The sequence below is a fragment of the Schistocerca nitens genome, chromosome 2 (assembly GCF_023898315.1).
Source record: "Schistocerca nitens isolate TAMUIC-IGC-003100 chromosome 2, iqSchNite1.1, whole genome shotgun sequence".
Classification (NCBI taxonomy): Eukaryota; Metazoa; Arthropoda; class Insecta; order Orthoptera; family Acrididae; genus Schistocerca; species Schistocerca nitens.
This window is the reverse complement of record NC_064615.1, coordinates 317925476-317939333: the sequence shown is the minus strand read 5'-3', so window position 1 is coordinate 317939333 and position 13858 is coordinate 317925476. Positions and strand designations below refer to the sequence as shown.

General features: G+C 40.5%; 1 protein-coding gene across 2 annotated transcripts in view; it reads right to left on the bottom strand.

Moving 5' to 3' along the window:
- The window catches only part of LOC126236094 (tuberin), a 315500-nt gene that overhangs the window by 122767 nt on the left and 178875 nt on the right, over positions 1-13858 (bottom strand). For both annotated transcript variants that reach the window (XM_049945162.1, XM_049945163.1), the window contains exons 16-18: positions 12335-12633; positions 11973-12121; positions 7554-7633 (exon numbers count right to left, since the gene is read on the bottom strand). In XM_049945162.1, the coding sequence (XP_049801119.1) occupies positions 7554-7633; positions 11973-12121; positions 12335-12633 (528 nt within the window). The remainder of the gene's footprint in view (positions 1-7553; positions 7634-11972; positions 12122-12334; positions 12634-13858) is intronic.

Here is a 13858-nt window from a genome sequence, read left to right as displayed (position 1 = left end):
GGGGGGGGGGGGGGTAGTGGTAAAAGAGAGAAGTAAAAAGACTGGGTTTGTTGGTGGAATAGAGAGCTGTGTGGCTGTGTAGTGCTGGTGTAGGTACAGGGGCTAGATGGATGAGAACAATGACTAATGAAATTTGAGGCCAGAAGGATTACAGGAAGTAGGATATGTTGCAGGGAGAGTTAACACCTCCACAATTCATATTGGATAAGAATAATACAGGAAATAGAGATGTCCTGATGATGAACAGCACATTTCATTAAAGATACATTTACCAAGTGCGGATGCATCAATGAGGTGATTAACCAAGTCCATTGGTAAACATTGTAAAAGAGGCATTCGGCATTTCAGTGTGGTTTACTGTTACAGTTCCAAGAATGCACTTACTAGAAGAGTCAATCAACATGTTGCTTCCTTCTATGTATCTATCACGAAAAGACCATGGAGCTAAAATTGGAGAGATGCAAGCTGACATGGATGTACATGACTTGAAATATGTGTTGTGTGCAGTTTCCTTTGTAAATGTCAAGATGGACCCGAGTTCACTGACAGCAGCAACTGACTGTCATTTTCAATATGTAACACTTCTCTGGTCCCCACTGATTAGCGTCTGTTTGCAACCATTATTCTCATGCGCTGTTACATGGCTGTGAGTGCTACACCATTCCTTGTAGACAATTTGTGTTGAGACGTGTGAGGGCGATCTGTAAAGTTCTTGGCCTCGCTCAGAGATTGCAGGACTACTCGCACGATTATTTTTGCCTTATGTTGTTACACGAGTTAGTAGATGCCACATAAAATTAAAAGTCATTCCAGGCAACAATTCACTGTAGACAATTCACTGTTTGAAGCAGTTGTGATGTGCATGATGATGAAAATGGGGAAAAAATTATCGAGCATCATGCAGTGTTTAAATTCTGCATAAAAGAAGGTTTAACACGAACAAATTCATTTTGGCTTAAAAATGTGTATTGTGGCTGTTCACCTTCAATTTCCCTCATGAAGAAATCAGCGGCATGGTTTACATGAAACCGTGAAAGCATCCAAAGGTGATCCACAAGAAGGATGTCCGAAAAGTGCAAGCACACAGGAAATCATCGACAAAGCGCGATATGATTTTGGAAAATCAGCGTATAAAGGTGGATCAAATGTTTTGGTCGCATCTTGCAATGGGAATTGTATATGAGAAAGCTTTGCACAAAATGGGTGCCAAGTGTGCTCACTGTTAACACAAATGCATTCACATGACACTTTCCGAAAAGTGCTTGCATGTGTTTGAAGAAAAGTGGAAGTGACATTTTGTGTTGCCACATGACAGTGGATGAAACAGATTCACCACAACAGACTTGAAGCCAAACAACAGTCTTTAAGTGGATAAAAGCCAGTTCCTCAGTTCCAAAGAAGGCAAGGCTGGTGTCATTGGTGGAAAGGATCAAGGCACCAGTATTGTTGAATGTAAAAGGCAGTTTGTTGATTGACTACCTTGAAAAAAGTAAACCATAAATGGAGAATGCTACTATCAACTTCTAACAGAATTGGACATAAGCATTTGTTAAAACTGACCTGGCTTAAAGAAGGAAAAAAGGAGGAAAAAAGAAAAGAAAAAAACACTCTTCCAACAGGACAATGCATCTGTCCACAGAAGTCTCCTGGCAATGGGGAAATTGAGGGACTTACACTAGGACGTGCCAGAATGCCGGAACATCCACCCTATTCCAGAAATTCAGGCAGAAATTTTCCTACCACATTTGTATCACCTAGTTGCTCCCTTCTGTCCTACACCTTGTGTTGTCTGTCATTTGTTATTGTCTCATAAAATTTATACCTACTTTTTCTCTCCTGTATTGTTTGTTTGTAACTTCCTCTTGTCTTCTTTCTCACCTGTATTATACACACACCACAGCAACCTGATCACACACGACTATTGCTACAACCTATAGTACCAGTCATGGCTGCTGCAAGTGTCGCACACACTATCTTCCAAACCATTTCATTTGTCAACAGCAGCTCTACATTTTGTCTCCAAATCAACATACCCCTCCTTACACATTGCTCCCATTATAATTTTATGCGTGTTCCTCTTTTTTCACCTGCATGCAATGATAGTTAACAAGCAAATGAATATTCTCGTTCCCTATAGCCCTCAGCACAATTTCTTCCGACATTTTAATTCCTCAAAGCTGCATCTTGTTATCTGTAGTTTCCTCAACCATCCAGTGCATTCTGAATGGACCCCTACTCCATTTATCTGCATCAGCTCAGAAAAGTATCCTTATCCCCAGGCAAAATTCAGCTCCACATCTTGTTCCTTGAATGCTGTTTAAGCCACGGAATCCTCACCCCCCCCCCCCCCTCCCCACACACAAACATAATAATAATACTCTTTTTCTGGATCTCACCTATCCTTTGACAATGACATACAAATTTTCAGATTCTGACAATCCCTATCCCTAACAAAACAACCCTGGTACTACTCCCTCAGCAAGATATTGTTACTGTGCAATCACAACTACCTACACTACATCTCCCAAATTGAAACTTTTGCCCTCCACCACCTGGAAGAGCACTCCAGGCAAATTCCAATTAACCAGTTTATTGATATCCTACATGCACCTCTTAATACCACTACCCGTCAACACTTATCCTACCAATAGTGATCACAATCATCAACTTTTCTTGCACCCAGACCTGCTTACCTCTTCCATTTGCCATACTCTCCAAAACTAATTCCCAACATTTAACAAAATTGAGATCTAAACAAATCCAAAATACTGTTGTCGATATATCCAGCACAACCTCAATCCTACAGACATTTCAGTCATATCCGAAGGCCTCACTTCCAGCCCAACAGGCCAGTTCAATCATGCTGGACTCATCTATGATCAACTCTCACTCTCCTGCTCCATAAATCAGGAACACTTCTTCGTTACCAATTCCAGGAATTTCTTATCTCCAACTTGGCCTCATTAGCAACCCCCAGGTATCTGACAGAATGCTTCTGACAACTGTTACTCTTCTGCCTAGAATTTTTGTCAAAGTGATCCCATCCAAGAAGTCCAACGTAATATCCAATCCCCTTTCCAGTTCACTGGAGTGTCCCAAAATCTTTGCCCTGAATCCATTTCTACCTGGATGCTCACTGTAGATGATCACTGTGCACCACAAAAGAATCTCTGCTCTTGTCAACTAATGCCTACAAAAAATTGCTCGGCGCTTAGCCTCTAATGTTAAAGATAACAAACCACTTACTTCACTGGCTCTTGACTGTCCCCATCCCATTATCACCACCCCTTCTTACCACTGTTGATGCCAACTCCCTATATGCCACCATCCTCATTATGCTCCATGACCTTGCTGCTATAGAACAGTACCTCTCTCTATGTTCTTCTGACCCAAAATTCAACCCCCTCATTCTTTATACATCTAGCCAATTACATCCTCACAGACTCTACTACGAGGTGCATTCAAGTTCTAAGGCGTCCGATTTTTTTTCTAATTAACTACTCACCCGAAATCGATGAAACTGGCGTTACTTCTCGACGTAATCGCCCTGCAGACGTACACATTTTTCACAACGCTGACACCATGATTCCATGGCAGCGGCGAAGGCTTCTTTAAGAGTCTGTTTTGACCACTGGAAAATCGCTGCGGCCACGGAGAGTGTCTTTCATTGTTGGAAAAAGCCAAAAGTCACTAGGAGCCAGGTCAGGTTAGTAGGGAGCATGAGGAATCACTTCAAAGTTGTTATCACGAAGAAACTGTTGCGTAACGTTAGCTCGATGTGCGGGTGCGTTGTCTTGGTGAAACAGCACACGCGCAGCCCTTCCCGGACGTTTTTGTTGCAGTGCAGGAAGGAATTTGTTCTTCAAAACATTTTCGTAGGATGCACCTGTTACCGTAGTGCCCTTTGGAACGCAATGGGTAAGGATTATGCCCTCGCTGTCCCAGAACATGGACACCATAATTTTTTCAGCACTGGCGGTTACCCGAAATTTTTTTGGTGGCGGTGAATCTGTGTGCTTCCATTGAGCTGACTGGCGCTTTGTTTCTGGATTGAAAAATGGCATCCACGTCTCATCCATTGTCACAACTGACGAAAAGAAAGTCCCATTCATGCTGTCGTTGCGCGTCAACATTGCTTGGCAACATGCCACATGGGCAGCCATGTGGTCGTCCGTCAGCATTCGTGGCACCCACCTGGATGACACTTTTCGCATTTTCAGGTCGTCATGCAGGATTGTGTGCACAGAACCCACAGAAATGCCAACTCTGGAGGCGATCTGTTCAACAGTCATTCGGCGATCCCCCAAAACAATTCTCTCCACTTTCTCGATCATGTCGTCAGACCGGCTTGTGCGAGCCCGAGGTTGTTTCGGTTTATTGTCACACGATGTTCTGCCTTCATTAAACTGTCACACCCACGAGCGCACTTTCGACACATCCATAACTCCATCACCACATGTCTCCTTCAACTGTTGATGAATTTCAATTGGTTTCACACCACGCAAATTCAGAAAACGAATGATTGCACGCTGTTCAAGTAAGGAAAACGTCGCCATTTTAAGTATTTAAAACAGTTCTCATTCTCGCCACTGGCGGTAAAATTCCATCTGCCGTACGGTGCTGCCATCTCTGGGACGTATTGACAATGAACGTGGCCTCATTTTAAAACAATGTGCATGTTTCTATCTCTTTCCAGTCCGGAGAAAAAAAATCAGAGGTCTTAGAACTCGAATGCACCTCGTACTACTCTGAGGAAAACACACGTAAACACATCTGCTGCATGGCCATGGGTACCATGCATGGCATCTTCTTATGCCAAACTATTTATAGGCTGCCTTAAGGAAACTTTTCTAGCCTACCCCAAACCTCAATATCTTGTCTAGGACAAGTTCATTGATGATATCCTCATGATCTGGACCCAGTGTCAAGACATTCTACCCACATTCCTCTACAGCTCAGAACCTCCTCCTCACCTACTTAACAGGTTCGAAGCTCAACATGCTACCTTTGTAGGCTTTGACCTTCAAGCTCTCTGATGGCTCCATCCAAACCTCTGTCCATATCAAACCCAAAAACATCAACAATACCTGCATTTTGACAGCTGTCATCCTTTCCACACCAAAATATTGCTCCCATTTAGTCTGGTCACTCATGCAATGACAAAAATTCTCTTTTGCCCAGTATGCTGAAACTCTCAGAAAGGTCTTCACAGACAGGCATTAATCCCTAAAATTGGTCCACAAACACATTTCCCATACCAGATCCTCACAGATCCCTAAACCTCTTGCAATATCGAGCAAAGGAGAGCTTCCCCTCATCAACCAATATCGTTCCAGACTAAAGCACCTGAACCAAGCCCTTCACCAGGGCTACAGCTATTTATCATCATGCCCAGAAATGAGGGACATCCTGTCCACAATACTTCCAATCCCCCCTAAATTGATATTCCACCACCCACACAACCTCTACATCATCCTGATCCATCCCCATATTCCACTCTCATTCCCAACGCCACATCACAGAGGTCACATACCTGTGGAAGACACATTGAGCACATTCTACTCGAAGCTTGCCATAGGCTTTTTCTACTCCATACGAGGCAGGGCCACATGTGAAAGCAGCCATGTTATATCAGCCCTCCTGTAATTACAGAACTGCATTGTATGTGGAATGACCACCAACCAGTTGCCCATAAGAATGAATGGCCACTGCCATATTGTAGCCAAGAACAAAGTTGGGCATCTAGTGGCCTAACATACTGTTTAGCACAATATACAGAGTTCAATGGTTGCTTCACAATCTGTATCCATCCCTCCAGCACCAGCTTTTCTTAACTAGATAGATGAACGTTATCCTTGCAACATGTCCTCTGCTCCTGCAGTCCTCCTGGCCTCAATTTCCACTAACTCACTACATCCACACCCTCCACTTAACAGTCCCTCCTTCCAAAGTCCTGTCATCCTCTCCCAATCCACTATTCCATATCACTGCCATTGTGCACTGCATAAGCTCACTGGTTCCAGTGCCCATGTGCCGCATTTGTATCTGATGAATCTGCTGCCCCTCTGTTCCGCATTCCTATCCTGCACACCTGCTGCATTGCTCTGAACTGTCAACTACCTTATCCCAACACCACCTCCCATTTCCCAGCTTTCTCTCCCTCTAATTCACCCTACCTGACACAAACCCTCACCCAAGTCTATCTACTGAACTGCAGTTCTGCCACTGTGAGTTCAACCATCATAATTTAGCTGCACAAATGTGTGTGTGTGTGTGTGTGTGTGTGTGTGTGTGTGTGTGTGTGTGTGTGTGTGTGTGTGTGTGTGTGTGTGTGTAGGGAGGAGGGGAGGGGGCGGAACATGCACTGTGTGGTGGACTTGCACATGCTAAAGCTGATTAAAGGAGTTGTCTTAAAGCTAGCAAAGTTCTCACACTTTTTCATGATGATTCAATGCTTCCACTCATCAGTGCAATATCTCCTTTACTCCCAAATTATTTAGATTCTGCCACAGCTTTCCTTATCCTACATCACAAAATCTTACACCACAGCTAATCCCTAAATGACTTTATTCTACAAGCTGGCAATGTATCTTTAAGGTAAGAGTCTGGCTGCGGTACTCCCCTTCCTCAAAAAGAAATTCCTTTTGTTTTCTTATAGAATGGGTACACCTACTAGAAGGAAATGCCATCTTCACTGCAGCACACATAATTTCCTTGCAAAAAAATTAATCCCCAATCTTGGATCAAGTCACTCATGGAATGAATCAATTTCAAAAAATGGGAAAAGTGAAAATTCAAAATATTTAATACAGAAGGGTAGTGAAAATTTACAAGCTGCTGGGACCAAACATAACAAACTGTGTCTAATGCACAAATTTAAAAAATCAAATAGCTGACAGGAATAGCAGCCCAGCTTTCCTATATTTCACAATGGATGAGATCCATTCCAGTGTGCACCATTGATACAAATTCTCATCCTCCTCAGGAATGATGTTTATAAAGCTATTTCTTAAGATACTATTAATACTTCACACTGCATAATGCATACCCATTACTGCAAATAACATACAACACACAAAGCTAATACTGGAAGCCTGTGGAATGTGTCATGTAAGTACCAGATTAGGAGGCAACTGTTGTTCTATTGTTGCATGCAATATCAGTTCAATCTGTACAACAGTCACAAAAAAAATTGGGATGAAGAATCAAAGACTTAATATACAATACCATATGCTGAGGCTGTCATACGTTAATAATAATAATAATAATAATAATAGATATAGCGAGAATATTCAGATTAGCTAATAGCTCTCATGCAAACCAAATTGGAAATATCTTCCAAAGATCATTCGACATAAAATAATCAACGAACGCTTTACATTAAGCATCATTTTCAAACACTTATATTTTTATGCACATGAGACTTAGTTCTTTTACTCTGCAGAAAATGAATTGAACATGCATGAGAAAATAAAACAAATGTTTCTTATTACCGAGTATCATATAAAAATTTCCTCAAAGTCTACAGAAAAAAAAGTCAACAGAATACATACCTCACTACTGTTGCTTCTTTGCACAGGAGCTTTCTGATTTCGTACTTCAACATCAATTTCATCAGGTGAAGTTGGTTCAGCTAAATCATAGCAATGAAAAAAAAAATTTAGAGTAGCATATTTTGTAATTCTGAAGTATGGATCAAAGAACATACAAAGAGGAAAGGGAAATGGGTCAACAAATGGGAAAGAAGTCATCTATTAACCATTCCATGAGTAACGTATGTAGAATGGGACAGTCATAACAATCACACATGACGTTAAACAACTGTCAAGTGAATTACTCAGCCTTACAAAAATTGTGGAGCACTCAAAAGACAGTCAGATTTCAATGTAACTTCTTACACACACACACACACACACACACACACGATCATCTGGTATGTAAATGATTAGATTTGCAATTGGTGGTGATCATGTTTGTTGTTGTTACTAGGCCTGGTAGGGCGTATAAGGGATGTGAACATTATAAGATGTTACATAATCACTAAACAACATGGAGATGCCATGTGCTCCTGTGAGACATCATTATGAGCACCTGAAAATCTGGAAAGGGTCTCATTGTGGGTCTCCATTTGATTGGCTGATCAAACTGTGCAATATTCAGATTTGTGAAGCATTCAGATGTGACAGTGGCCCAATGTCTGATTGCATGGGTACATGAGGGCAGGCGTATCTGTCATCATGGTTCCGGTTGACCTTATTTGACCATCACAAGTGAGAATCACCATACTGTGCGCCACACACATTATCCTCTTCACACATGTACCTGGCATTTGAGAATACATAACAGACTCACTGCAACATTCTGTGTCATTCCACACCATGGGTCGGACACTAGACGTAGCTGGACCACGGAATTACGCACCATGCATAGGCTCTCATTAACTCATAACACGAACATTTGTGTTTGGAGTGGTGTCATGACCAGGAATCAGGGTCTGCTGCTGAAAGGCGTCACATTGTGTTCAATGATGCAGCAACCTAAGGAGACTTCCAGTTCTTCCAATTGGGTATGACCTCAGGTAAAAGCTGCTAGTGACTGAGGGAACTCTAATGGCACAATGGTACATCACTGACATTCTGTGTGCTGATGAGTTGCCTCTCATGTGACAGTATTTTGGTGCCATTTTTGTAACACAAAACACATCCACATATAGAAAGTGTCTCCATGACCTGTCTGTGTGACACTGAACTCCTGTGCCCAGACTACATCTGTCCCCAGCAGACCAGCTCACATGTCAACTCCCCTTTATGATACCCTTCACAACCAAATCAGTGTATGAATCCAGGCCAGAGGGGCTACAACATAATATTGATAAGTGGGCTCATACAACCAAGTTCTTTGTCAAGTTTACTCAAAGTTATAATCACAGATATAATATAACATACACTCTCAAACCAGGAAGTTTCTTTTACCTTCAGAGTGCTTCACTTATTTAATCAGACAGTGTAAAAGATATGAAATCAATATCCCTCAACTCAACGGTGCTAAGTGTATTATATTTCTTTGGATGAAGACAAAAGCAACTCTAGGAATAAATCATTGAAACAAAAAAATTATGCCACAATACTGGACAACACAAATACATGAAGTTTCACACTATTACAAAAAACTGCACTATCACAGAAAGCATTTTTAAGTCACTAAAAAAGGGAATAATGTTTAGTACACGAGTAAAATATTTTTTTTTCTTTAACTATGTTTCATCCACCACCAATACGCTGATCATTATGTGACTGGTAGCTATTCCCACCAGGATCAATTTTTCTGTTACTCTTACTCTCCTAGCCCCACGAATCGCAGTCGGTTTTTGGCCTCGTCAAGTAAACTCTTTCATAGTATTCTGTCTTCAGCATCTTCTCCCCTTGCTGCCAGTACTTTGAGATCCTTGGCAACCTGGTCTCTCCATCTCATTTTTGGCCTGCCTAGAGGTCTTTGTCCTTCCAGTTTATTCTCTGAGATTTCTTTCAGAAAAGATCCCTGCTCTTTTCTAAAGACTTGGCCGGCCCATCTTAGTTTCCTTGTCTTGGCTTCCACAACTACATCTGGTTCATTGTATAGACATTCTTCTCTGCCATTCTCCTCCCTCACAGATTGGTTCAAATATCTTTCGCAATACGTTATTTTTGAATTTTTTTAACTTTTCTCCGTTTATTTATATGTTCTCCATATATCTGCCCCATATAGTAATACTGGTTTGATTATGGTTTTACATATTCTTACTTTGATTCCTCTTGAAAAAATTTGAGATGGTAGTAATTTGTTGAGTGAGTATGATGCTCTGGATGCAGCTCTGATCCTTGCCTCTATTTCTTGCTTGTCATCATTTTTGTTTTTTACTACTACCCCCAGATATTTAAACTCATCTGCTTCTTCCAACATGTGGTTATCGATCTGCAGAGTTTCCCGTGATTTTGTTCTGTAATTTCTTTCTACCCTCATGAATTTTGTTTTCTCATCATTTACTTTTAGTCTAGATTTCTTTGCTTTTTGAAAGTCTCTTTGCCAGTATTTTAAGGTCATCTGGATTTTCAGCAATTAGTACTTCATCATCTGCAAAGGCCACTACATTTATTTTTATTCTAATTCCCTCTCCTACTTCACTCGCTGTGTTCAGCACTTCCTGTATTACAATGCTGAACAAGAAGGGTGATATTCCACCTTCTTGCCTGACTCCTGTTTTATGTCAAATGCCTTGGAATATTCTCCACCCATCTTCACTACCCCTTTTGAGCCTTTCAGTGTCACTTTCACAAGATTTATAATCTTCTTTGCTATTGCGAATCCCTGCATTTTCTCCCACAACTTATCTCTGGATATACTCTCACAGGTTTTCTTAAAATCAACAAATAGTATTGCCATTGTTTTGTTGCACTCCCAATATTTGGATATGGCTTCTTTCAGTATGAATATCTGGTCAATAGTTGAATGATTGTTCATACACCCTACTTCTTTCTCATTTAGTATCTCTTTTAGTTACAGATCTAATTTTTTCTGGAGGACCTTGGAGACCACTTTAGAGGCAGTGCTAATTAATAAAATGCCTCTGTAGTTCCTGCATTGTTGTTTGTAGCCCTTTTTATGAATTGGTTTATTATTGCTTCTGTCCACTCCTCTGGCATTCTTTCTTCATTCCAGAGGTTCGTAACAAGTTTTTGTATTTGTTTTTCAATTTTTATTCCTCCCTTCTTAAACAATTCAGCTGTTATGCCATCTCTCCCTGGAGCTTTGTTGTTTTTTAGTATTTTGATTGAGTCTATTGTCTCTTTCATTGTTGGCATTTCCACAAAGGAATCTACACTCTCATAATCATGTTGCTGCTCCATATCTCCACTTCCATCATCAACACTTAGAATCTCCTCAGAATATTCTCTCCAAATTTCCATACCTTTGGATCTTTTCAGAACTGTGTTGCCACTTTTATCTTTAATGCCATAAATACATGGTGTATATCTTTTCTTGCGAAATCTGACTGATCTGTAAAAATCTCTTGAATTCTCTGCACTTTTATCCTCCTCTGTTCTTTTGATTAAACTATCCACATGTTCTCTCTTTTTCCTTCTGAGACAACTTTTAGTTTTTCTATTAACATTTTCATATGCTTCTTTAATTTCGCTGGAATCCTCTTGTAGTGTTTTTCCTTCACTGCTTTTCTTTTTCTCACATTCTTCTGAAAACAATGGATTTTCCTTCCTTCTTTTTCTTTTTCTGTCTCTGTTACTTCTATATATAATGAATTTTCCATGTTTATCAAATGACCAATTTCTGGTACCTAACTGCTAACACTTTTCTACAGTGCCACATGAATTATCAACCAGTCTTACTCTTTACACACAGATTCAATGAAATTCAATAAAAAAATTAAAAAAAAAAAAGAATGTAAAGAAATGTGATACATGACTTTTCTATGGTTACCAAAAAGTTCAATTTTGTCACCATTGCTGTAGTACTTAATCAAGTGCTGTGCCAATAAACCATCATTATCTTCATCACTCCAGTACCCCCAGCAAAATTTGTGTTTCATAAATTTTAAAGATAACAACACAACAAAGTTTAGATCAGTTGCTCAGTATTCACATCATTTTTCTTTAACTTAATTCTATATGCACAGAATCCTGAACATTTTAATAAATACATGTTCACAACATTCCTAGAAACTAATTTACTCTTTCTAATGTGTTTAGCACTACTGTAAATAGAAGAGTTCTCTCCAAACAAAGATGGATGTTTGCTCATGAATCAAACACGGAAAAAAATTGTGAGCATCATACCTACAGTAAAATTCAAAATTACAATCCCAAATCAGTTTCCGCCTCAAATAAATTAATTTCTTCTTATTATTATTTCATCCAAGCACTTACAGTTTCATGAAACAACGTAATATAACCAACAATATTAACAGAAGCGCAACTCACCTGTATGACAAACTTGCCAACATTTGTCGCATAATCCATTCCGGAGTGCCTTCTGACTGCAGCCACTTGTTGTAACAGTGATCAACTTATTTCCTACAAGCCATGTCATTGACTGTCCCCCACTAAGGAGGAAATCAGCAGTAGGCAGCCTGGGGGGGAAAAATTGTTGCTTAGTTAATTTGCAATAAAGCCTGCAACATCCATATCTTAGCTCTGGTGCAGAATAAAGTAGTAAAAAATTATCACCCACAAAGGAAATATTGATGAAACAAACACTTAAAAAAAAGAACAACATTATAAAGATGTACATTACTGGCAGACACATTTTCAAATTACAATGAAATAATAATGGAAATAATCACCTCTTTGGTACAGCATAACATGTAGAAAATGTATATCTGGCCATTAGATCAATGCAGGTCTCTGTAAGTTCCACATGAAAAGTCATCAGAGCTTCATCAATTGGTGGTTTGAGATCTGATGAGCGGGCGGCAGCAGCTGCGGGACCACCTGCTGGCGGTAATGCCCTCAGGTTACGCCTGCTGCTGTGCTCTGTGAGGCTTGAACTACGCTTTCGGCTGGATGAATCTTCATTTACTATGTCTGGAGCCTTCATTAACTGGCCTTCTTCAAATGGTAACAACACATTTGCTCTCAGCCCCTACAGATTTTTGAATATTATAGTCTGCACCACAAATTTAGAGGAAAGAATAAAATTTACAAAAAATCTATAAATTTCTTACATTAAAGTAAGATAATGGAAATTCATTGGTGGAATATTAGTCATTTAAGGAGTAAATATAACAGCTCACTGAATAGACAACACACTCAGAGGTGTGAAGGAGAACATGCAAAACCTCTTAAGTACGGATCTATGTTGTGCTGTGTGATGGCTCATTAAGTGAGAACAAAATTTATACCTCACAAACCTAACTATTTTTCCAGTAGAAGAGAAGAGTCATTAAGAGGAACATAAATGGAGCTGAGAACACTGCTGCTTTTGGACGAATGCTTATTCAGAGCTATAGAGTAAACATACACCTGTCCAGCTCCATTGTCCTAGTTCACTACCTTGTGCCAGGAGAGACTGAGGCCAGATGGATTACACGGAATCAAAAGATGTGTTGCAAGGACAAATCCCAGCTATGTAATTTTGGGGAGCTGATGTTGAGCCAAAAGATCCAGACATGTAGCCACTGAAACTGAGCGTGTTGTACTTAGAAGCATATTTTGCTACTGGGTGGTCAACTCAGCTCTTCAACAAATTTTGACAGTTAGCAACCATTGTGGTGGGCAAGATGGTACTCAAGTCCACATGAAACACAGTGCAGAAACTACAGCAGAGTTGGTATATGACATAGCTGCTTTCACAGGTGGCCCTGCCTCTGATAGGAAAGAATAAGCCTGTACGGGACTGGAGTAGGACATGTTGGACAAGTATAGACAGGTCTTACACCTAAATCTTCCACCGGGGCATGACTCACGTGGCAAGGAGATGGTAGCTGACATATGTAAGGACTGACTAGGACATCGTGTACATTGGGAAGGCAGCAAAATAGTGACATCAGCATAGATCGAAATTGTCCTTGCATCACATCCTTCATTCCTGTAATCCTCCAGACCTCAATCTCCGCTACCACCTCCCAGCTCAATCCCTGTCCCATGAACTTAACTTCATTCATTCTGCACTTTACCATTTCTCCAGTCTCCCTTTTCCTTTATTATAACCCCCCCCCCCCCCCAATCCAATCAACAACAACATCGTGCACTGCAAACAACTCCCCCTACCTGTGGCTGGGATGAGCTCAACTGTGAAACATTCTGATGCTGTGCACATACTGCCTTTATCTCCCAGCTGTCAGCCACCTCTCCTCAACCCTCCCTCC